A 27219-nucleotide genomic window follows, 5' to 3' on the forward strand; every position below is an offset into this window, starting at 1 on the left:
TTACAGTAATTCATATTAAATATTGCATGTTGTTCATCTTTTTATTCCCATTTATAATTTACTATATATATTTTCTACTATTTATGTGTTGTAATATGCTTATTCGCATTTGTGCTTTAAGCAAAAGCTAATTTTATTTTATTATCTATTCCATTAATTGCCATGTTTTCTTTTTGGTAAAAATGTTTTTTATTCAAACTATCTCACTTTACAGAGTAGCTATAAGTACTTAATTATTCAAAATTACTAGTTGAAATAAAGGTAGTTATTCTCTATTGATATATGCATGTTGTCTTCTGCTAAATTAATTATTTTGCAATTACACTTTACAACGAAGCCACTATCTATTTTCTATTGCCATGCATGTCGTCTTCTGCTTTAATTTCCCACTTACGTACACTTTTAACAAAGCTACCTACTACTAAGAATACTAAAAACAAATCGGTTTTTACAAAATCAATGAACTTTCCTAGATTTTTCATAAATATATTAAAATAAATTAAAGCAATTTGGGATTGATCCAAATGTTTAACATGACATTGAATGATTCTAGCATTTTATTATGGGTGCTTTTTGATGAAATATTTTATAGTTTTGTATTTTAAAAATTGAGACACAGTTCATTGATTTTCTAAAACAGAAAACAAAAACGATGGAAGTATGCAAAATTTTACCGGTATTTCTTATATTGTCATGTTGTCTATTACTATGAAAACGAAAGAGAGAGTAAAAGTAAATAAATTTATTTTATTATTTCTTGCATTGAATCAAAATATATAGGATTATATCACTATTCATAAACAATAATGTTGAAAAGGGTAAGAAATGTCTTAAAACGATGTGAAATAAATAAAAATATTTTCTGTTTACAATTTGGTATAAAAATGTCCATGTTGTCAATACTTTGATAAAAAAAATCTTCTTCTCCTTAACAGTAAACGTCCATAAATTCTCCTATTGCTATTAAATGGGTCAAAAATATTTTATTTTTTTTCAGAATTTATAACAAAAGAGAGAAAGCACAAAAAGAAACAACCGGAAACTTTTCTTGAATAGAAAATATAGTTTCTGAATTACAAGAGAAAAATAGAGCGTGTATAATGTATTGACTCTGAATTAATTGACTCCTACTTCTAATATACACTCCTAACTTATAGTATTTTATTCCACTAATCAAACTTCCAAACTTACTCCTAAAGTTCCCAACTCTGGGGCCACTTTCTAAGGTGAACAAACCTCACCTAGATAATTGTTTGACCTGGTAAATGCCGTAAACAATATAAGACAATATGTTGCACTACTTTGTTACAAAATATACTATTTTTTTCTTTTTAAACGCTTCCTATTCCTAATAAAAATATTATTTTTAAAGAATCGTATTATCATTTTTAAAAAAAAAAAACACTTTTAAGTAATAAGTAAAAAGATTATTTTGACTCATTAAGTAACAATAAGGACATTTTAGACCAAAATATTGGCAACAAGTATATTTTTGAACCAACAAATGACATTTTTATTCATTTCACATAGCTTAAAGGTATTTTTGATCTTTCTAAAAAAATAATGTATAATAAAATAAAAAATATATTATTTTCCTTATATATTCTACTTAAAACTTAAAAAAGAAAATAAATTAATGTAGATTCCATTCTTTTCTACTCTACTAAAATAATTGAAAAGTACTCCATTAGATTTGGATTAAGAAAAGTAATCATTATACCAAACTAGTACTACTATTTTCTTATTTCTAAATTAAAAAATCAAAACTCAGTCAAACAAATTAAAATCGAATAATCGAATAATAATATTTTCTTAAGATCTAAAGTCTTATTTGTTATATTATAATAATATTTTCTTAAGATCTAAAGTCTTATTTGTTTTAATAATATAATTTCATGTTGTCCTCCTCGCATCTCTATATAAATAGACTCCCAATATCAAAATATTATATCACACTCAATTCCTAAAATCCTCTCTTCCTCTTTGTTCATTCACTTGTTCTTTCCACGTTAAGAATTCTTTCAATATAATTCTGAGATCGAGCGATAAATATTCATTCATACGCTTTAGCAGCCATGCCTGAATCACTATTAGCTGGAGAGAGGTTCCGCATTGGTTACGCACTTGCACCCAGAAGTGTAAGCAGCTTCATCCAAGATTCTCTCCTCGTTTACGCTGAAAAACGAGGCGTTGATCTCATCCCAATCGATCTCGAAAAGCCATTGATCGAACAAGGTCCTTTCGACTCTATTTTCCACAAGCTCTACGATGCAGAATGGAAGAAGCAATTGGAGGAATTTTCACTTGAAAACCCCACTGCTATCATAGTCGACCCGATTGAATCCATCGAGAAGCTCCACAATCGAGTCTCCATGCTCGATGCAGTTAAGCAATTGAAAATCGAGAATCTAGAAATTCCACTGCAGGCTTTCGTTGACTCCAACGAAAGCCTGCAGGATGGAATTGATAATCAGGGGATGAAATTTCCCCTGATTGCAAAGGCGGTGATTGCTAATGCTACAGCTGACGCTCATCAGATGTCTCTAGTGTTGAATCGAGACGGATTAAACGGAATTAAAACCCCAATCGTATTACAGGAATTCGTAAACCACGGGGGAGTGATTTTCAAGGTTTATGTAGCAGGGGATCATGTGAAATGCGTGAAAAGGAAGTCGTTGGGTGATATAACCGAAGAGAAATTGGAGAATTCGGAGAATTTGATTCCGTTTTCACTGATTTCTTATTTCGCTGATAATGAACAGAGCGATGAGAGTTTAGCGAAGCTGATGGAGGCAGCGGTTATGCCTCCATCAAGCTTCGTTAACGAAGTTTCAAAGCAGTTACGACGTGCTTTGAAACTTCATCTTTTTAATTTTGACATGATAAGAGATAGTAGAGATGGAAATCGATATCAAATTATTGATATCAATTATTTCCCTGGTTATGCTAAAGTGCCTGAATATGAACAAATGCTGACTCCCTGTTTTCTTGACTTAGCTCACCAGAAGCGCAGCAAAGAGACTGCTAATATTGACCATGAGGCAGATTCGAATGGTCATAAGACGCAGGAGGCAGACTCTAATGGTCATAAACTGGACAATTAATAATTTTCTCATGTTGATTATGTTAGTTTGATTTGTACTGATTAAGATTATTGGGCTTTTACTGTTTGATTTGCGTTTAATGTTAAACATTTGGGACTGTTGAGGATACTCCTCCATCTCGATTTACTTGTCAAATACTCGTTTCTTAATTTGATTTCTCCTTTTATTCCCCGTCCACTTTTACTTTTCACTTATTTCTAAAATAAACTTTCAGTTATACTTATCTATTTTAAGTTTTGACATATCAAGAAAAGATAAAAACAATTCCATAGTTTAGCTTCAAGATTAAATATTCTTTCTCCAAATCAATTTCCACGACTTAATACTTCCTCCGTCCACTTTTATTTGCCATATTGCATTTTTATAAAGTCAATTCGACTAATTTTCAAAATTAAATTAGATTACATCAATTCGATATTTTATACAAAAAATTTAGCTATTTAAAAACTATACGAAAAAGAACTATAAATTGCAATTTTTTCGTATATCAATATGATGAAAATATACATCATAAAATGTTAGTCAAAAGTTTTATAGTTTAACTCTATAAAAAGAAACTATGACAATTAAGAGTGGACGGAGATAGTAACATCATTTAATAGGAATCGTTTGATAAAATACCTATAACAATAATAATTTTTAATGGATATGTCAAGTCAAACAATGACAAGTAGTAGCGAACGGAGGGAGTACTTGTCATTTCTAGCAATTCTTATCAATTAATAGGAATAAAATGATAAATTCATTCCATTAATCATTATTTTTTGTGTGTCAATCAAAATTTAATGAGTAAAAAGGGACGAAGAGAGCATTCAAATATTTAAATAAAATAAAGCGCCCGGTTCCTTAATTAAGAAGCAAAAGATGTAAATTAGGTTGAGTAATAGCGACATGATTAGCGGTTAAATTAACAAGTCCAAAATTAATCTCAATCCAATAGCGTTCTTTCACTCATTTACCTGTACTTTTCTCTCTCTTTCACTCGTTTGTTTGGAAAAAAATATTATTTCGACATTAATTATAGAATTGTTATTTTATTTTTAATATAGAATAAAAATAACATTTTAATTTCGAAATAATTAATTTTCTAATTTTATCTCAATCAAACATGAGATAAATTCATATTAAAATTAATTGTGAAATAAGTTACTCATAGAGTATTCATTTTCTCTCGTTTGAAACAAGTCCTTAGAGTATTCTTTCTTTTATTTCCATCTTGAAAACCCAAATGTGTAAGAATATTGGGAAAAGCAAATTGATAGCTGAAGATGATATTCGATCTTGAATAATTACATACTTACATTCAATACAAGTAGTGGAATTTATTCATTACACAAAGCTAAAAGCATGAAAGCCGCCTAAACAATAAATTACTCGTTCTGTTTGCTTTTATTTATTCATAATAAACCTTTAGATTTTTTTATCAAATATAATAAGTGAAGTGCATATTTTATTATAATAACTATTATAATTATTAGCATTTCAAAAAAACTTGGGCAATAATTAGTGGAAATAGTGGCTAATGTTAGGAGTAAAATAAGAAAAAAGATTATTTTTCAATTGATATGCAAAAATAGACAAGTGAAAATAAAAATTTATATTTAGGGCCCGTTTGGCCATGCGATATGAAATCATGAGATGAAATTGAAGGTTTGTTTGGACATGCGATATGAAATTTTTGTGTTGTATATTTTCTCATAAACATAAAAATCCATAAGTTGTAAAACTATTAAAATAGCCCCAATGTTTATTCAATCTTATCAAATACACAAAAAATTATAAAATCGCATAATAAATTATTACAAATTTATTTGTTCTCCACTTAAGTAATTGTTTCATCTAACTTTAATTTAATAAAAAAAATTGAACATAAATTGTAGTGTTACACCGCTTTAGGAACCTCCTTTGCGATTACGATATGCTTGTTGCATCACTTTAGGAACCTCTCCTTCTATATATGTTCCATCAATCGCACCAACACAATCCTACCAAATAAAAAAATACATCAATATTAGTTTAGTGAACATAAAATAAATTGGAAGCATTATAGAATGCACTTCATAAAAATAATGTTTGTAAGAGTAATAAAAATAGTGCTTCCAAGACAATGCAAAGTCATAAAATAAATATTATCTCTTTAAACAAAGTTGATAGGAAACATGTAACTAAATACTAATAACTTGCACATAAAATATAAATGTGCACTTATTAAGGCCATAAAATAAATTTATTAATGTGATAGAAATTTTACCTTAAACCAAGGCCAAAATCGAGTATTATGTCGAATTTTGGAATGTACATCAGTCATATTTTTTGGTTGTATAAATGTTGGTGTCATCTTGCTAATTGCCTCGGCAACTATTTTAACATGCCGGTTAATTGTTTCAAGTGAATGTTGAAAAGTTTCACAATTGTGAGGTGTGAGTTAAAGTGACTATATGTTGGTGAGAATAATAAACTTTATGTCGGTGAGAATAATAAATTTTAAAAAGTAATGATGTGATTATAAATTTTATTTACATATGAAACAAATAGTTAGTAGATATAAATGTGGGGTTGTTTTAACAAAATATAAACTCATGCATCAATTATTGTATTAAAAGATCCCAAATCATGATATGGTATCACCATGTAATTCCATATCATGGTTTTTGGAGAATATGGTATCACCTCTCATGATATAGAATCATGAGATGGAATCAGCGTAAAATTGCATGTCCAAACGCTGATTCCATCTCACGATACCATATCGTGATATGGTATCGCATGGCCAAACGCCTACTTAACATCATGGACAAGTAAAAGCGATCAAATGAGTAGTACTATAAAATACTAGTTTGACGGTTCAAAGTTGTGAAATAGCAACAAATTACTTCCTCAATAATTTTATGTTTCTTGATGTAATAAGTTTAAGAAAATCGGGAAGATTTTTGAATATTATGATTTTAAGCCAAAAAAATGTGGTTAATGTACCATAATATCTCATAAATCTTGTAATAATTTATACAAGTATGGTAGACTTCATAATTTCTTGGAGGCTACTATACTCTAAACCTTAGCTTATACCTATAAAAATGAATAATATATTTCCTTGAAAAAACATTTCAAAAATTTCATAAAGTCATGGGATATTCATAAAGAGTACTTCAACACATCAAATTTTTTGTCAATATTGCCGTCCAACGTTTCAAGTTATCGAGTCCAACATTTCAAGCGATCAAATACATCACAATGAGGTTCAATCATCATACATTCAAAAAAATATGCTATAACAATTTTTCAATTACTGAGGTAATCTCTAAGAGAAAAATCAAGGAGAAACAAAATTGTGTACTCACAAATATTTATCAAAATCCTTGTATCATCATATTTTATTTATAATTGTAATTTATTTTTACCGCTTTAAAATTTGTGATAAATACAAATATGGAATATAAATTAAAGCCTTACTTTATATGAAAAATGAAACTATTTTTTAAATAATTACAAATAAAAATAAGAAACATAAATCTAAACAAAAAAAAAGTAATTATCTCTCTCTTTATTTTGTCTTGAAAAAACAGATGTTTAAGAATATTTAGAAAATTGATAGCTCATGATGATATTCGATTTGTACATTTACATTCTTTGATACCTTGTAGGAATAATATTCAATAATAGTAGGGAATTTACTCATTACACAAAGATAAAGCATGAAAGCTACATAAAATTGAAGTCACTACTAATAAAATACCTATTAGACGGCTTACATGAAGTTATAATTCGTTTTTTCTCTTTTAAAAGTCTGAAAAAATTGATAGCTCAAATGGTGCGTTCATATTTAATCGTATAAAATTTTTGAAAAATATTTTGTTAGAAAAGAAAAAGGAAAATGACTTTTTTAATAAAACTAGAGAAAGAATTCCATAAATGAGATTCCATATTCACTATATCCTCTTCCGCGTCTAATCTGTACACCGCAGTTGAAGGGGAATAAGTTGTCTCAAAATACTCCATTGCTTTTCTTTGAACACCCATGTTTTTCTTTGTTGTTAGATTATCTCATGTTGGTTAAGAAATTTGGACTAGGCATATAGAGGATTACTAGTTTTTGTGATCGATTTAGATATATAATATTTTTAAATTAAAATATTAGATCTAGACTGAAATTTCAATTGTCTACTTATTTTACTCGATATTGAGCTCATATGATTTCTAACTTTGAAAAAATAGCAAATTAAGTAATGGCCTTTTAATCGAATGTTATTAAGAACATATTTAGATAGTCAACATTTTAAAAGTCAAGAATTGGATCAAATTACGCTGTTTGGATTCTAAATAAATCTAACTATTAATTAATTTTAATTTTTTAAATAACTTTTTTTGAAAATTGTATTTCCTACTCAAATGATCATGAAAATAAAATAAGTAAAGTTGAATGACTATGGAAGCTAATTAATTAGTAGATAAAATTGAATGACTTTTGAAAAACAAATAAAATTGAATAAATGATCTATAAAATAATTTGAAAAAGCAGGTAATCATATAACCAAATTTTTTAAAATGGCTCTCCCAAGCACCTTGAGCTGTGGAGATTATGTTCATGTAACTTGTATCTTATGATTAGTGTAAAGTGCACATTATTTATAATCAAGTGGTTGTAAGTCTCTTTTTATAATCAATGTATTTGTCATCCATTTTTAACTAAAGATCATTTTAGCATAAAAAATCATCTTTTTAATCGATTAAGTCAAACTATATAAGTAATTTGATTTCACAAATTTTGAGATATGTAAATTGAGTTCAATGTTCAAAATTTAATTGTATTTAAAGAAACCTCTACTCGTCTTATAACTCTCAAGCTCTTTGTTTCTCCATAATCCAAAGTTGGAATAATAGATTTTTATCTTTAAAATCATCTTTTAAATCAAGCATCTTGAATTGTATATAAGTGGCTCACATAACATGAGCTATGCAAAGAATTCGGTATCGAATTCAACAAAATAAATCTTAAATTTCATATATCAATTACTTTTTTCAAGTGATAAATTAGTGATTCGATAAATTTGAATCTTTGTTCAAACTCTCTTAGTCTCTTTCTTCAACCCTAACCAAAAGACGGGACAATTATATGTTGACACCTATTTTTTATCATCCACAGTTTGATTAATTTTTCAAACTTTTCAATTTCATATTCCCTTCCCCCCATATAAAAAAACAAATGATTCATTTTACTTGTCCAATTTAAAAAATTAAAAAAAATTATTATTCGTATAAATATTTAATAACAAAATAAAATAGTAAAAATCAAATTTAAAATTTCAAAATATAATGGCCAGAATATTTAGTCAGAATTTGGCCAGAAAATTGAAAAGTCTATAATATCCTTTTTATTTTAAAATAAGCTATTTTTTTTTCATTTTTTAATTAAAAGGATAAAATATTCAAAAAAGTAAAATAAAATAGTGTAAAATATGTTATTTTATCATTCTGACGATATTCTGACTAAATTTTTTGGCCAGAACGATTTTTTCTAAAATTAGTTTAATAGACACACTCTTAAAAAGAAAGTTTTAAATTATTGAATCGAGATGGGACAAATATTATAAAAGGAAAGAAGTGCATAACTAGAATTGTATTGATGATGGTCAGAAGAAATTAAAAGTTGGTTAGAGAGAGATGCTGTTTGATGCATGCATTGTATGGAATGGAAGTATGGAACCTCTCACTGACCACTTCCTCGATAACATGATCACGTGACTTCTCGCCATCATCATATTAATTGTATGTAGTATAAATAATTAAATACCAGCATTGAAGAAGCTTATACTCTCTCTATTTCAATTTATTTGTCAATATTTTTAATTTTACGTGCATTAAAAAATTAAGTAAGTTTATTATTTTATTTTTGTTTAATTTTTCAATTAATAAATATGAATTAATTTATTTTGATCAATTAATTTGATCAATGGACATGAATTATTTACTTAATTTTTTTTTTGTTGGTCAAATATATATTTTCAAGGCTAATAACTCACAAAGATAAAATAGAAAAAATATTATAATTTATGCATTGATTTATGACATAACAAATATTATAAACCAATTATTTATAATAAAAATGACATGTAAAAAAAAAACAAAGAGAGTATGTTTGATTATTAGTTATGTCATTCTTTTGTTTTAATTTTATTTAAACTACGCGTTAAATCAAATTCAGGTTACCAATAGATTAAAACGGAGGGACTATATATGCCATTACACAACAAATTAATTTAGTATTTCTTTAGTAAATCCCATAAAGACGTTTAGGAAACTTGCACCTCCTGGTAATAGTTTGAATATTTAAGTGCCACTAGTAATCTTTTTTTAGCTATAATTACGTTCGCCTCTCTCCTTTTTTCCTTTATCTTGCCTCTTTCCACTCTTATACATATATAAGTACAAATTATACATATGCATATACAATTATATAACATATATACAAATACAATTCGCCTTTAATCTCTCCACTCTCTGACCTCTCTTCCTCGCCTCTATTCTCCCTCTCCCAATCTCGCTCGCCAAATATACAAATACATATGTATATCAATTACATATATATAATTATACATATGCAAGTCAACAAATGTATAAATACAATTCACCTCTCTCCACTCTCTACCCTCTCTTGCTCGCCTCTCTCCTCCCTGTAACATATAGTTATGAATCAAAATTAACATGTTGTAGCTATGAAGCCTAAGTAGGTTATTGTTAGTGGCTACTTGCGATTATATTAATTTGATTTGTACTGATTAAGATTATTGAGCTTTTACGGTTTGATTTGCATTTAATGTTGACATTTGGGACTGTTGAGGATACTCCTTCCGTCCCTATTTACTTGGTCAAATATTTTCTAATTTAATTTCTCTTTCTATGTCATTTTTGAGGAATCAAAGAAGGATGATTTTTTTCCGTTCTACGTCCACTCGTCTTACTCTCAAGCTCTCGGTATCTCTATACTCTAAAGTTGGAATAATAAGTTTTTAAATTTTTGAAATCATGCTTTAAATCAAGATCTTGAACTGTATACAAGTGATTTGAACTTTTACATAATTCGAGCTATGTAGAAAATTTAATATCAAATTTGACCAAAAATTCCTTAAATTTTGTATACCAATTACCTTTTTCAAGTGATGAATTAGTGATTCGATAAAATTGAATTAGTCAATTTCTTTTTTCCAAATTAAAGCTTGTTAATCGACCTTAGCCAAAGGAAGGGACAATTGTATATATGTTTGACATCCATTTTTGATTCTCCATAATTTAATTATTTTTTTAATCTGTTCAATTTCATATCTCTTGCTCCTATATCAAAGATAAGTGATTCAATTTACTTGTACAATTGCAAAAAAAAAAAGAAAGTTTTATTATATATATATATTGACATCCAATTTTGATCCTCCAGAATAGGAATTAATTTTCGAGTTTCTTTAATTTCAAACGATTTGGAATAATTAATTTTATAAAAATTCAAAATATTTTTTCAAGTTATTTTTAATTAATTTTTGAATAATAAGTATGTTTTATATAATTAGGCATATAATTAGTTCATCTTATAAATATCTGAAAATTATCACAAAAGATTTTAGTACGTTTTAGTTAAATATTTTGTTAATTTAGTTTAGTTCAAATTATAGTTATACTTTTAAATTAATTATTTTATTTCGTTGAAATTAAGAAGCTCATTAATTAATTTATATTAATTCGTCTTATTTAAAATTTAGCCGAATTCACCAATTAATTCAATTTGGCTACGTTTGAACTTTAATGGCTATAGTTGCAATCTATTAGGCCCATTGACAAACCTTGTTTTCAACCCATTAGAGAGACCAACCGTTGGGGCCTTTTTATGATTTCCAGTCCTATCTTCAATCAAAACAATACTCTTCTTCTTCCTTCAATCGAAACCCAAATCGCGACTGAAATCAGCGAATCCGAGCGAGCCGATTGAACGTTGGAGTAGACTCCAGGTGTTACAATCTCCTTGCTCACTTCTCTCCATTAGAAATCCGTTGCCAACCTTATCCTCTAGCGAGAATTTGAATTTCGAATTCAATTTCATCCCCCCACAAATCTGCCCTAGTTCTTTTACTGTTGAGAGGGGATTGACGGTCGAAAAAAAAAGGATCATTTTTCTTTTGTTATTTTTGAGTAGTTGGTTCACCGTTGGTGGTGGTGGAAAGCTTTTCAACTCGTCATCGTCTCAGTTGGCTGCGCTCCAAAAGGTAAATTCTTTACTTTCTGTCTACTAGCCTAATTTTCTTTAAGTTATTGTGTCCTATGTTTAGAGGCAACTTAAGGCTAGCTTTAAATTCTGCATATGTATAACTCATTAGCATTTGGAATCTTTGCTAATGTTATATTACTTGTCTGTTTGTTATTTTATCTTTTACTGCTTGCTTCTGGATTAGTATGATTTAAGTAGGCGGAGGAGCGTTGAATCACATTATCAAATCATTCTTGCGAATCAAACATTAAGAACATGCATCCACATGAATGATGATATTGTAACTGAAATCAACGTAGTTACAATGATTTCTACATAGTGAACTTAAGTTACTAAATCTAATACCTCTAACTTATGCCGAAAACTTTCACTTTCTACCTAATATCAAAGATTAGTACTTTTCCTTTAATTAGTGCCAAGTATATTAGATAATTATTTCCCTTGACCAAATTATAATTTTCATTGATCTTTCTCTTACTTTGAGTTGTTATATTTACCAACCTTAAATTGATATATCTCTTCCATAATCCCACGAGGATGTCTAAAGGAGTAAAGGGTGAATTTCCTTACATTTTCTTATTTGAATATATAGACACTAAGTAGGATTAATAGTCAGAAGCTATGTTGCTCAGACTCAAAATGTCGTACGGGTGCGACAATATTTTTGGAGAGTCTGAGCAACTTAAGTTAGAAACCATTGTTTCAGAACCCTTTCTGATGATAAGATTTGGAAAATATGTCCTTCCCTTAATCACATTCACATGGCACATGCATTTCTAATAAATGGTGTATTAACATTATACACCAGAAGAACATGACAAAAGAAGAACATCAAGGGCCAAGGGGAGAGGGAATGCTATAGTACCCTTACCACCGCTACAAACAGACCAAAAACAATGATTTTTTCATTCTTCTGAGCACTGGGAACTTAAATAGCGTCCACATCATACGAATCAATACCAATACTAACTTAATTTCATACCATTCATGAAGTTGAATCATCACCCCCATTTAACAATAATACCAACAGTGTAGCTTGGAGAGTGAAATCAAATGAAGCCTTCAAATGAGAAAGGGTTTGAATGAGATTGTGAAAGAAGAAGAGTAGTCGACTGTGTATTTCTGCTTGTTGCTTGATGGAATGGGAAAAGAAAAGCAACGTGGAAGTTCTACAGTCATTGCAGGGACTCGTGCATTACAATAAAGTAAATAATTTATTGTGACAGAATTACCCTTGCTTGTCCCCACTATGTTTCCAGCATGAAGTACAAGTTTTAGAAGCCGTGTTCGTCCTTTGATTGTTGGCTTATAAATAAGAGAATATGTATATATATATATAATTTTAAAATTAAAGTTTTAATTATTGTTTATACCTCTCAATCTCTCAAAGTTAGTGAACTACACTTTCTTTGTCATTTCAACATTTAGGGACCACTTTAAAATTGTTGAAAGGGATAATAGAACTTTCGTGATGAATAAGTGTATAGTTGAGAATTGGATAATAGTTTAGAGAGGCTTTTGGCTATTTCCTCTATAAAATTTCTAATTTATAATCAACATAAATGAAATAATATAAAATGAAAGAAGTGCATACATAGAATTTGAAAGTTGGTTAGAGAGATGCTGTTTCATGCATTGTATGGAATGGAACCTCTCACCGACCACTTCATCGATAACATGATCACGTGACTTCTCTTCCCGGGAAATGCCATCATCATATTATTCATATATAAATAAATAGTAATTAAACAGCAGCATTGAAGAAGCTGATATGCTTAATTGGTTATGCTCATTCTTTTGTTTTATTTTTATTTTTAATTTGTTTATACTACATGTTAAATAAAAGTCAGATCACCAATAAATTAAAACGGTGGGATTATATATATACATGGAAAAAGGGTAAAAAATGTCCTTAATCTATTAGAAATGGTTCAAAAATGCTCTCTTTTAATTATTGATTTAAAAATGTCCTTAACCTTTTTTTAGGTTCAAAAATGCCCTTTAATTAACAGAAATATGACATGAAGTTTAACTAAACAAATAGCCAATTTTCATTGGTCCACCTAAATTTTTATTGAATAAAAAAAACCCATCCATCCCAATACCCAAACCCATTTTCACCATCAGTTTTAAGCCTTTCTCTGCTCTTTCTTCTTCCTCTGTTTTCTTTCTTTAAAAAACAACATTCAATTCCAAAAACAACAGTAAATTGCAGCACTTAACTGGCCAAAAAACAGGTACATTGCACTATTTAACAAAACAACATTTAAAATATGCATTTTTACAGCTAAATTGCAGCAAGTTTGATAAATAAAATGTGGATTTTAAGCTAAAAAACAACTTTCAACCCAACAAACAAAAATTAAAATGAAAGCTTGAAATAAAAAAATAACAACTAAATGTAAATTCAAATCCACCAAAATTACACAGTAGATTTCTTGACCAAAATAAGTTTAGAACTGTATTAACAAGTCTCGTATTATATTGTTGAAATTTTAAATTGTTGGTTACTGATGTCGCAAGGTGGGAATTTACATATCCGCATCCACATCATGAAATGATTTGCAATCAATCTTCAATAGCGATTACGTGATTAGCCTTGATTATGAGAAGCAAATAAATTTTTTAAACATTGAATTTGAAGGAAGGAAACAAAAATTAAATAAAGTTAAATTGGCAGATGGGAGAAAGGGGGAGGAGAAGAAAGAATGAAGAGAGATAACAGTTGGGTTAGACTTACTAGAACGGGTTTGGGTGTTGGGATGGGTGGGTGGGTTTTTTTTAATTTGATAAAAAAAATTAGGTGGACCAATGAAAATTGACCATTTGTTAAGTTAAATTCCATGTCATATTTCTGTTAACTAAATGACATTTTTGAACCTAAAAAAAAACGTTAAGGACATTTTAAACCAAAAGGTGGAAGGAGGGTATTTGAACCATTTCTAATAGGTAGAGGGAATTTTTGACCCTTTTCCCTATATACATTACACAACAAATTAATGTAGTATTTCTTCGCGGTATACATGCTACAGTTACGCTTATAAATTCTTTGAAATAGTAACTATTTTTGTGTTAATTAAACATGGGTAAGTTACAGGGACGGAGCTACAATGTTAAATGAGGTTTCGGACGAATCCACTGCCTTTTACGTAGACCAATATACATAATATAAAATCATGTACAAATATATGTAAATATTGTGTGCGAACCCACATCAAACTAAGGTGGGTGGCATAGTGGTAAGCGTGCGAGCAACGCTGATTTCTTTGGATGAGGGTTCAAGCCCCACGGGAAACTATTCAATTTTTTATTTTAATTCAATTTTTCTGATTTTTTTTTATTTTGGATTAATAATGTGCTTTATGCCTATCTTTTACCCTCATTTAATTCAATTTTTTCTATATAGATTTTCCTAAATTCTTTCTCAAACAATAAAAGCAGAAAATTGATACTTGAAAATAATAAAAAATTAGTGTCATACTCCAAAACAACATCTGACTATTAATTTCAAAATAGATAATTGTAAGTAACAAAAATATAGTGTCATACTCTAAACTATTGATTTCTTTTGAAGCATTCAATAAAACGTTAAATCCAAAATTTAATTTTTTAAAAAGTTAGGATTCTAATTTTTACTACCAACTTCATTGCTACTGCTTGTTGTCAAAGTGCAGACCTCTGCCCCGATAAGTACTATTTACTCTTCTCAATTCCTCCTCGACTCTCCCTTTTCTCTTTTTTTATTATTTGTCTTTACATTGTATAACAATTTATTCAAAGATCTTATTTTTAATCTTTGATTTTAGGACTGCTTTGTATTAATAATTATTATATTAATTAAGTTATTGTTTGCTTCTGGGAACTTCAACTTTCAAGGCAAGAGTGGCTCAAGAGAGAGTGAAGCAAGTAAAACCTTCCCTTTAAGTTCCAAAAATATTAATGGTGAATTTAATAATTTTAATTTTACTTAAAATAATATTGAGATTATAGAAAAGAATGTTCAAAATTTATACTAAAACATAACACTTATCTACCTTTTACCAAATAATATTTTAGAACTTTGAAATAAATAACTCAAATCTTCATATTAATAAATGAAGTGTTTGAAAGTGTACCAAATGATGCATCATTTCTGTTTTCAAAACTTAACAACTTGTCGAGTGCAATTATAATGATATGCTTATAGGCTAATATGTTGTTCTGTTTTAAAATTTAGAACTCACAAACATCAAATTCTGACTCCGCCTCTAGTAAGTTATCTTTTTTAACCGTACATTTTCCCTCCAAGCTAAGCTAATTACTTATTGAATTCCAATCTTTTGTTCTTTTATTTCAGTTGGCTATAATAATTATGAGCAAATTGTGGGCTTTGCTTACTCACCTCCATGCTCTTGCTGGGTACTAATTCACTAACCTCTTTCATTAATCTTTTTAGTTTAACCATATAATAATACTGATTTTGTATTTGAATAAATATGCATGCAGGCCAGTGGTGATGCTACTCTATCCTTTGTAAGTAATTCATCTGTTTATTAAATAAAACATTTGTTATATATATAATTATCGTGTATGAAAAGTTTTTTGTAGATATGCATCAGTAGTAGCAATAGAGAGCACATCAAAGTTGGATGATGAACAATGGCTTGCTTATTGGATTCTATACTCTTTTCTTACTCTTATGGAGATGCTTCTTCAACCTATTCTACAATGGTAATTAACTAAAAAATTGATTTTAATTCAACTTTATATGTAGCAATGGAGGCATTAGCATAGGTTGTCTACGTACATTCATTATTAAAATATTACTTTATTTTTCCATTGAAATTTTCTATTGAAAAATGTTTAGTGAAAAATAGGTGAGAATTTGTTGCAATTATACGTTTTCTTAATGAACTGGTTCAATGAAAAATAGGTGAGAAAATCATGTTTTACACCTCTTGGGGTGTGATTCTTATTCGGACCCTGATAATGAAAAATGTTTTGTGTATGAGACTCTCCATGTAATTGTGAATGTTAATTTGGTGCATATGTTGGTAGGATACCAATTTGGTATGAGGTGAAATTGGGAATGGTGGCATGGTTGGTTCTTCCCCAATTCAGAGGAGCTGCTTTTATCTATAACAAATTTGTGAGGGAAAAACTCATCAAGAAATATGGATCTTCATATATCCTCAAGAAGGTGAAATTCTAACTTTTTCCCTTTTTATTTTTTATTTTCTTGTTTCTATTAAGATAAATACTCTATGACAAATTTCACTTTAAAAGAATGAGCAAAAGAAAAGAAAAAGTAGTAAAGGAGGAAAATGGAAGGAATTATTACTAGCTTATTAACTTTGCATGTGATTAATTGTTTGGCTTTGATCATTTCAATGTATCTTTTTTTTTTTTTGGACAGGGAGATCATTAATTTAAAGTCATTGAGGATGGATGCAGCGTCAAATTAGGCTATGAATGGTCTTAATTATGTGGATATGTGCCACATCAAGATAATGTAGTTATGTTGTTGTAGATCAAATAGACATTGCTTGTTAATATGAATGTTATGTATCAATTAGTATCTAACATTAGCTTTGATATGTGTTTGTACTCTTTAATTTACGGTTCAAAAATAAAATAAAATAAAATAAAGATTAGCTGGTCGGTTTCTCTAATGTGTATGGTTATTTTCATTGTAATTTTGAAATTTGAATGCATTACATGCTTAAAGGATAAACAGTAAAAGGGAGGATTGTCCAAATCTATATAAGCAAATCATCAGTCTATTCCTCAATTAATGTGAGATTGTAACCCATTCTAAGTGGACTGGGATGTCAAACGGAGAATAATCTGACTCTGATAGCATAAAAAGATATGACATCGGAACATAACTCAACTATAAAAGCTATCTCGCGAGAATCTAGTGGAACTATATATAACCTATTCTAACTTAAACCAAGAATAGTATTTTTCATAATCAGTGAGTAATGTTATATAATAGCAAATCAAATGTCATTTTTATCAAATTTTCAATTACTAAGTAATGTTTATAAAAATAATTTATCTATAATTATGTAATGAGTGATGTGATTGCATAAATAATAGAATATTGTTTGCCTCATTAATGCATATAACTTGACCTCTTTTTTTCTGTGTTATTTTCCTTTCTTTGTGTTCTTTGGATTCTGTTTTTATTTGGTAAAAGATGTCGGTTTGACGAGACAAATCTTAGTGAAGCAGAAAGCAATTACTTAATCCAACACTTATTAAAGATACCAATAAGCATTCTAAACATCCACAAATAAATCTTCATATGTATATTACTAAAAATTACGGGAAGTTCTACATTTAACTAATTTTACAATCACAAATTTTTGAAGTCCTATTTTCTAGGGTTAAAGTCCTACTAAAAAGACTAGCGCAATATATCATATGATAAAAAAAATTCAATTAAATGGCTGAATTTATATAGCATAATCTATCGATATTGTATAATAATGTATAACTGTGAATGCATGATATATAACCATATATTAGAAATGTATATACATTTATATTCACCGTTTATACAAAATTTATATATTGCATTAGTTCGTCTTTCTCAATGAATTGAGCTTATAAATGAACAAACTATTATCCCGCCCAAATTCAAACAGATTAGCAGATTGAGTTTGATTTTTGCCTCTTTAACTAACATATGCCAATTATAATCCTGAAATAACAGGCGGGGGGTGTTTTGATAACACCCGTTTGATTAAACGAAGGGCTATCAACTCAATGCCATTTATCAATATCAATACTTAAACTAGAAGTCAGTTTCCCTTCTAAGTTCTAACAGCTACGTTCCTCTATATTTTAAAATGAAAAGTAATGAGAAGAAGAAACTTTATTATATCTCACTTAAAACTTATTTACTTCTCCTTCCGTTTTAATTTACGTGAACGGCTTGACCAGACATAAGAAAAGACTTTATTATGCGTTTGTACTTATTAAAGTTATTTTAGTGCTTACTCTTAGTTTACTTTTCTTCACAAAAAAGTATTAACTCAAACTCATTAAGGATGAAAAATGAGGATTGTGCCATTAAATAGGGAATATTTATTTCAGGACGGACTAAAAAAAAGGTATCACATTAATTGAAATAAAAAGAAGTATTAGTTTTCTATCTTAATATTAAAGAATTCTACTTATATAATTCTATATATGCTTTGATTACGTACCTATATGGTTATATTCTTTGCACGGTCACTTAATTAGTATATCATAATTTAAACTTATTTTAGTGAGCACGAAACATCTATCTACCTTCCTCTAATCTTATTAAATACGTTTTTTTTCTCCATTTTTAATTTGTTTCTCTACCTTTTTCTCACATGTTATGACTAATGAGTGACTAATCCACACTACGTATTTATAAGTAACACAACTTCTTAGGTAGGTAATAGGCACCTTCAAGCAGGATATATATATTTTGATCGTGTATGTGCCTACTTGGCCTTATAAATTAAATGAATTATTGATAATCAAATCAAACAAATATATTCTCCTTTGTAAAAATGCTCACTATTTTAGCAGGAGTTCACGGCGTTGGCCAAGCGGTGAAAACAACATCTTGCAAGAGTGCAAGATAGAATTGTCCATAATAGATACAACTTAGTTCGAGTTTTTCTCTCCTCACATAACTTAAGCTTAATGTATCAAACGTACTTTTTCTAAAGGAAATTTAATTTAAAAACTTACGAGATATATCTAGTCTTTCTCAACATTTTTCCGTAATTCTATTATGAATTTTGACATAAATTTCATCTTGCCTGAATATTTTAGGATCATTTCTTCATAGTCTCTAAAAAAATCTCAAAAAATAGCATCTTCATTTTCACACTACTATTACAAAAAAGGATAACTTGATGCACAAAACATCTCGCATTAAACATGAGAAAATAAGTTAGAAATCCACTTGTTTTCCAAGAAGACATTTTTTAGGAAAACATTTTTCATGAAAACATTTTCCTTCATACCAAACACATTTTAACTGTGTCTTCTCCTACCTACAACACGTACACCTCATATTTAACCACATCCCAAATAAGTAAGAAACAACTTATTTTCCATTTTTTCTAAGAATATTTTCCTAACCATGGTTTCATAAGAAATATTTTATTTCATACTGAAGACATGCGAAGAGAAAATATTCGATATTGAACATTTGCAATATTACAATATTCATCATATATACAAAGTAGGGAATTTATTCGTTTCACATAGATAAAGCATGAAACCTGCCTAATAAACGATATCCTTGCATGATGCTATAATATAATTAAAGATGTCAAATTAATACTCATATATATTTAGCTGGTCCTATATATGTTCCAAACATAAAGTTGAAATGGACGTCTTAAATAAACCTTTTTGAAGTCTAGGTTAATTACATTTAAGAAGTAATATTACATGTAATAAATAGGTTGTTTAATATATATTCCCTTTAATGCCCCCCAAAAAAGAAAAAAACGAAGTAATATTACATATTTACATTACTAAAAAATGGTTGAAGGGAACAAGTTGTCTCAAAATACTCCTTTGCTTTTCTTCAAACACCCATGTTTTTCTTTGTTGTTATATCATCTCATGTTAGTTAAGAAATTTGGACTAGGCATATAGAGGATTACTAGCTAGTTTTTTGTGATCGATTTTGATATATAATTTTTTAAAATTAAAATATTAGATCTAGACTCATTTGTCTACTTATTTTACTCGATATTGAGCTCATATATGATTTCTAACTTTGGAAAAATATCAAATTAAGTAATCACCTTTTAATTGAATGTTATTAAGAATGTCGTTTAGATAGTCAATCATTTTAAAAGTCAAGAATTGAATCAGATTTAGCTATTTGGATTCTAAATAAATCTAACTATTCATTAATTTTAAATTTTTAAATAATTTTTTTTTTTAAATTGTATTTTTCTACTAAAATGATCATGAAAATGAAATAAGTAAAGTTGAATGACTATGGAAGTTATTTACTAGATAAAATTGGATGACTTTTGAAAAACAAATAAAACTGAATAAATAATAGATAAATAATTTTAAAAAAACAAGTAATCATTCCGGTCCATTACATAATGATTGGATAACCAAAATATTTAAAATGGCTCTCCCATGCACCTTGAGCTGTGGAGATTATGTTCATGTAACTTGTATCTTATGATCAATGTGAAGTGCACATTATTTATAATTAAGAGGTTGTAAGTTTTTTTTTCTATGTTCAATTTATTTGTCATTCATTTTAAGCTAAAGACCGTTTTAGCATAAAAAAATATTTTTTTAATCAATTAAGTCAATCTATAAGTAATTTGATTTCACAAATTTTGAGATATGTAGGTTGAGTTTAATGTTCAAAATTTAATTGTATTTAAAGAAACCTTTACTCGTCTTGTAACTCTCAAGCTCTTTGTCTCTCCATAATCCAAAGATGGAATAATAGGTTTTAAATGTTTAAAATCATGTTTTAAATCAAGCATCTTGAATTGTATATAAGTGACTCACATAACATGAGATATGTAAAGAATTCGGTATCAAATTTAACCAAAAAAATTCTTAAATTTTATATATCAATCACTTTTTTCAAGTAATAAATTAGTGGTTCAATAAAATTGAATCTGTGAATTTCCTTTGTTCAAACTCTCTTTCATCAATCCTAACCAAAAGACGGGACAATTGTATGTTGACACCTATTTTTTATCATCCACAATTTGATTAATTTTTTAGACTCTTCAATTTCATATTCCCTTTCCCCCATATCAAAGATAAATGATTCATGTTACTTGTTCAATTTTAAAAAATAATTTGTTTAGTTATATATATAAATATTTATTAACCAAAAAATCATAAAAATTAAATTTAAAATTTCAAAATATCATTATTAAAATCAGTTTAGTAGATAAACTCTTAGTAAATTTTACTAAGGAAAGAAGTGCATACCTAGAATTGTATTGATGATGGTCAGAACAAATTAAAAGTTGGTTAGAGAGAGATGCTGTTTCCTGCATGCATTGTATGGAATGGAACCTCTCACCGCCCACTTCATCGATAACATGATCACGTGACTTCTCTTCTTGGAAATGCCATCTATCATATTCATATATAAATAATTAAACACCAACATCAAGGAAGCTGATACTTCTTCCGTTTCTATTTATATGTCACTATTTTTTATTTCAGGTACAATAAGAAATTAAGTAAGTTTATTGTTTTATCTGTATTTAATTTTTTTTAAGTCAATTTTTCAATCAATGAATATGAATTAATTTATTTGATCAATTAATTTGACCAATGAACATTAATTATTCACTTAGTTTTTTTTGATCAACTATATATTTTCAAGGTTAATAACTCACAAGGGTAAAAAAGGAAGAATATTGTAATTTATGCACTAATTTTATAAAGTGACAAATATTATGAACCAACTATTTATCATAAGAATGACATCTAAAAAGGTGAGGAGGTTTAATTATTGGTTATGTCATTCTTTTGTTTTAATTTTATTTTTAATTTATTAAATCAAATTTAGATTATCAACGGATTAAAACGGAGGGACTATATATGCCATTACACAACAAATTAATGTAGTAAATCCCATAGAGACGTTTGAGAAACTTGCACCTCGTGGTAATAGTTTGAATTAATTGCCACTTGCAGTCTCTTTTTAGCTATACCGCCTCTCTCCACTTTTCTTTTATCTTGCCTTTCTCCACTTTCATATATATACAAGTACAAATTATACATATACATATACAATTATATGACATATATACAAATATAATTTGCCTCTGACTCATCTCTCTCTCTTCCAATCTCGCTCGTTAGATATACAAATACATATGTATATCAATTATATATATATATATATATATATAATTATACATATGTAATAATTCGATAAATATATAAATACAATTCATCCCTCCCCCTCTCTCTTGCTCACCTCTCGATCTCCTCCATGTAACATATAGCTACGAGCAAACTATAGATATGAGTAAGTTGTTTTTAGTGACTATCACGAAATTTCCTCATTTTCCCTCTAATTAGCTAATTACTTATTGGACCAGTATCATGAGTGTGAGTTTATTAAGTTAGATTTGGTTTAAGAAATGTTAGATCGTGTCGGTACGTAAAGTTGTAAATGGAGTTGGTCGGTGGAGAACCTAGAACGTCACGTCAAAGACCAGAATCAAATGCCATTTTTGACACTATAAATATGTTGTCTTCGTCAATTATTGAAATCCAAATTACAATTGGCAGGCTAGATTAAATACCATAAATCATGAGCAAATTGTGGGCTTTGCTTACTCATCTACATGCTCTAGCCGGGTACTAATTAACTTCTTTCATTTCTTAACCATGGCTTAATTAGTCTTTTTAGTTAACCCTTATAATTATTCTGATTTTCTTTTTGAATAAATATGCAGGCCAGTGGTGATGTTACTCTATCCTCTGTAAGTAATTCATTTCTTTATATAAAATATTTGTTTTATATGTAAGTATCAAAAGTTTAATTATTATTATTTTGGTTTATTGTGTAGATATGCATCAGTGGTAGCAATAGAGAGCACATCAAAGTTGGATGATGAACAATGGCTTGCTTATTGGATTCTATACTCTTTTCTTACTCTTATGGAGATGCTTCTTCAACCTATTCTACAATGGTAATTCATTAAGCTTTTCAATTGTTCCTCCGAGCAAAAAAATTGATTTTAATTCAACTGTATATGTAGCAATGGAGGCTAACTTGCATTAGCGTAGGTTATCTACCTACATTCATTATTAAAATATTACTCTATTTTTCCATTGAAATTTTCTATTGAAAAATGTTTAGTGGCGATCCCCACATACATATATCTAGATTGAATAGGTGAGAATTTGTTACCCTTATACGTTTTCTCAATGAGCTGGTTCAGTGAAAAATAGGTGAGAAAATCATGTTTTACAACCTCTTGGGGTGTGATTCTTTCTCGGACCCTGCTAATGAAAAATGTTTTGTGTACGAGACTGTCCATGTTAATTTGGGTGCATATATTGGTAGGATACCAATTTGGTATGAGGTGAAATTGGGAATGGTGGCATGGTTGGTTCTTCCCCAATTCAGAGGAGCTGCTTTTATCTATAACAAATTTGTGAGGGAAAAACTCATCAAGAAATATGGATCTTCATTTATCCACCACAAGTCTCAATCTCCAGATGGAAAAACCAAAAACAAAATTGTGGATTACATCACCCTCAAGAAGGTGAAATTCTAACTTTTTCCCTTTTTTTGTTTTTTATTTTCTTGTTTCTATTAAAATAATAAAAATACTCCATGACAAATTTCACTTTAAAAGAATGATACAAAAGAAAAAGTAGTAAAGGAGGAAAATGGAAGGAATTATTACTACCTTATTAACTTTAGTTAAAGTGCATGTGATTAATTGTTTGACTTTGATCATTTCAATGTATCTTTTTTTTTTTTTGGACAGGGAGATCATTAATTTAAAGTCATTGAGGATGGATGCAGCATCAAATTAGGCTATGAATGGTCTTAATTACGTGGATATGTGCCACATCAAGATAATGTAGTTATGTTGTTGTAGATCAAATAGACATTGCTGCTAATATGAATGTTATGTATCAATTAGTATCTAACATAAGCTTTGATATGTGTTTGTACTCCTTAATTTACAATTCAAAAATAATAATTAAGATTAGCCGGTCGGTTTCTCTAATGTGTATGGTTGTTTATTTTCATTGTATGTAATTTTGAAATTTGAATGCTTCATTACATACTTAAAGGATAAACAGTAAAGGGAGGATTGTTCAAATATATAATCAAATCATTGATCTATTTCTTAACTAATGTGAGATTGTAATCCATTCTAAGTGGACTGGGATATCAAACGGAGAATAATCTGACTCTGATGCCATATAAAGATATGACATTGGAGGATAACTAAACTAGAGAATCTATATAAGCACACTATCTGTTCATTCACAACCTAGTGTGGAGCTATGACCTATTTTAACAGTAAACCAAGAATAGTATTTTTCACAATCAGTGAGTAATATTATATAATAGCAAATCAGTTATCATTTTTATCAAATTTTCAATTATTAAGTATTGCTTGTAAAAATAATTTATCTATAATTATGTAATGAGTGATGTGATTGTATAAATTATAGAATATTGTTTGCACCATTAATGCATATAACTTGACCTCTTTTTTTCTGTGTTATTTTCCTTTCTTTGTGTTCTTGGATTCTGTTTTTATTTGGTAAAAAATGTCAATTTGACGAGACAAAACTTAGTGAAGCAGAAAGCAATTATTGTCTTTCAGCCCAAAGAGAAAATCACTATAGATACTATTTAGATCAGGGTGGTAAATTAGTTGTCTCAATTAAATTTGAACGGATTGAAATTTGATTGTGTGAAGATAAATTAGATCAATATTAGACTAAACAATCCGTTATAGTCTAATCCGTGCAACTTAATCCAACTTTTATTAAATCTCTTAACGGGTCACTTTGGGCTAAATCTGTGGGTTGATTTGAGCTACTAGAAATAAATGGATTTAGTTGGGTTATGCCCAAATTTAATAGCTTCTAACTTTGCAAGTGATAAAAAAGGAATATGCAGAATATTAAATATTTAGCCTATATTAGGTATTATAGCTATAGTTTGATAAAATTGTAATTCACAATAGCAGTTTTCTCTAATCTCGTTATTATTTGTATATTTTGCGTGATTTGTATAAATCCAGAATCTCGGCTCCTGATTGTATAAATTCAGAATTTTGTATATGCTTACCTTAGCTAGTTGTGTACGATTTATGAAGAATTCATAATAAATTATCATGTTTGTATATTGGCAAGCGAAATATACATATGGGGTTCTGAAATTTTTTAAATGTATAATACATAATTTGTATATACTTACCCTATTTGTATATTCGCAAGCGAAACATACAAACGACAGAAATATACAAACCGCAACCTACATAGCAAATAGAACTATAGCTATGGAGCGCAATCATCAAAACTATAGTTATATAGTCTTATTATGTTTATTATTGCTATTTCTGAAATTTTCTCTAAACAAAGTCAATTAAATGGCTGAATTTATATTAAATATATTGATATTGTATAATAATGTATAACTGTGTATATATGATATATAACCATGTATTAGAAATGTTTATACATTTATATTCACTGTTTATACAAAATTTATATATTGCATTAGTTCGTCTTTCTCAATGAATTGAGCTTAGAAATGGACAGATTATTACCCTGTCCAAATTCAAACGTATTGGCGAATTGAGTGTGATTTTGCTTGTCCTAATCTTAACTAACATATGTCAATTACAATACTCAAATAACAGACCGGGGTGGTTTTGATAACATCCGTTAGATGAATCGAAGGGTTATCAACTCAATATGTCATTTCTAATTATAGTAGAGTAATTTAAGTGATGGTATTAACAACTTCACATCATTAGTTGGGAACAAATTATGCAAATTGCAGTTTGTTTTAAGTGTTCTCTTATTATATAAGAGGGAGTTTATGATTGGACATTGTGATGTCCAATCATAAACTCCCTATATAATATATAATATATAATATATAATATAATAAATCATTTTTTCTACTATATAATATATATTTATTTTTCTACTATAAGGGAGTTTATATAATATATAATAATATAATATAATAAATCATTTACAAATGACTTAAAATATTTCATATTTAAAGGATATATAATAAAATAGGTTCACTCTTAAAATTCTATCCGGGTCACATATATTGGGACAGAAAAAATAACATATATCATTTTAAAATTACCAAAAAAGTATTATAAATAATAATAATTAACAACTTAAAATATCTTAAAGACATTTTAAAAGGGTTAATTTTGTAATTGTAATTCTACTATTATATAAGAGGGAGTTTATCATGGGACATTCTATGTGTCCCATCATAAACTCCCTATATAATATATAATATAATAAATCATTTTTTCTACTATATAATATATATAATGTATATTTATTTTTCTACTATATAATAAAAGGGAGTTTATATAATATATAATATCATAATAAAACCCCTTTTATTATATAGTAGAAATAAATATATATATATATATATAATATAATATAATAAATCATTTACAACAGACTTAAAATATTTAATATTTAAAAGATATATAATAAAATAGGTTGACTCTCAAAATTCTATCCGGGTCACATATATTGGGACAGAAAAAATAACATATATCATTTCAAAATTACCAAAAAAGTATTATAAATAATAATAATTAATAACTTAAAATATCTGAAAGACATTTTAAAAGGGTTAATTTTGTAAGTTTATCCATATCACATAAATTAGGACAAAGTGACCAGCAATGTAAGTTATTTGAAAGTTACATAAAAATATTATAAATCACAATAATTAATAACTTAGAACATTTTTTTAAAAAATGCAAATTTGGAGGACTCTTCAAATTTCATTTGTGTCACATAAATTGAGACAACAAAAATAACATATATTGCGTCCATTTTAATTTATTTGTCTTAATTTTTTTTATATTTAAAAATTGCGTAAAAATACTATAAATCATGATAATTGACAACATAAAATATTTCAAAAATAAATTCATATAAAAAAATTCGATTAATTCTTGAAATTAATCTATCGTTAAAAATTATGTATAAAACACAATAAATCGTGATTTTGACCACTTAAAATATTTATTAAAAAAACAGAAAAAATAAATTGACTGATTGTTAAAATTAATCTATCAATGTCACATAAAATGAGATAAAAGTAGTAATATGTATTGTTTAATGTGA

The 27219-nt window shown here is 28.1% G+C and overlaps 3 protein-coding genes across 3 annotated transcripts; all 3 read left to right on the forward strand.

Annotated features, from left to right (window-relative positions):
- Window positions 1-2042: 2042 nt before the first annotated feature.
- On the forward strand, window positions 2043-3185 carry LOC125813695 (inositol-tetrakisphosphate 1-kinase 1-like). Its single transcript, XM_049493148.1, has one exon. It carries the CDS (start codon window positions 2076-2078, stop codon window positions 3102-3104), a length of 1029 nt encoding a protein of 342 aa, XP_049349105.1. The 5' UTR covers window positions 2043-2075; the 3' UTR covers window positions 3105-3185.
- Window positions 3186-15844: 12659 nt separating this feature from the next.
- Window positions 15845-16759, forward strand: LOC125814007 (HVA22-like protein e). The gene is made up of 4 exons (XM_049493484.1): window positions 15845-15864; window positions 15940-16062; window positions 16390-16531; window positions 16748-16759. The coding sequence occupies exons 1-4, from the start codon at window positions 15848-15850 to the stop codon at window positions 16757-16759; spliced, it is 294 nt and encodes a 97-aa protein (XP_049349441.1). The 5' UTR covers window positions 15845-15847.
- Window positions 16760-22654: 5895 nt separating this feature from the next.
- LOC125814008 (HVA22-like protein e) lies at window positions 22655-23627 on the forward strand. The gene is made up of 4 exons (XM_049493485.1): window positions 22655-22701; window positions 22800-22826; window positions 22914-23036; window positions 23414-23627. The coding sequence occupies exons 1-4, from the start codon at window positions 22655-22657 to the stop codon at window positions 23625-23627; spliced, it is 411 nt and encodes a 136-aa protein (XP_049349442.1).
- The last annotated feature ends 3592 nt before the right edge of the window (window positions 23628-27219 follow it).

Source organism: Solanum verrucosum, unplaced genomic scaffold (assembly GCF_900185275.1).
Source record: "Solanum verrucosum unplaced genomic scaffold, falcon-dt-bn FXZP01000205.1, whole genome shotgun sequence".
Lineage (NCBI taxonomy): Eukaryota > Viridiplantae > Streptophyta > Magnoliopsida > Solanales > Solanaceae > Solanum > Solanum verrucosum.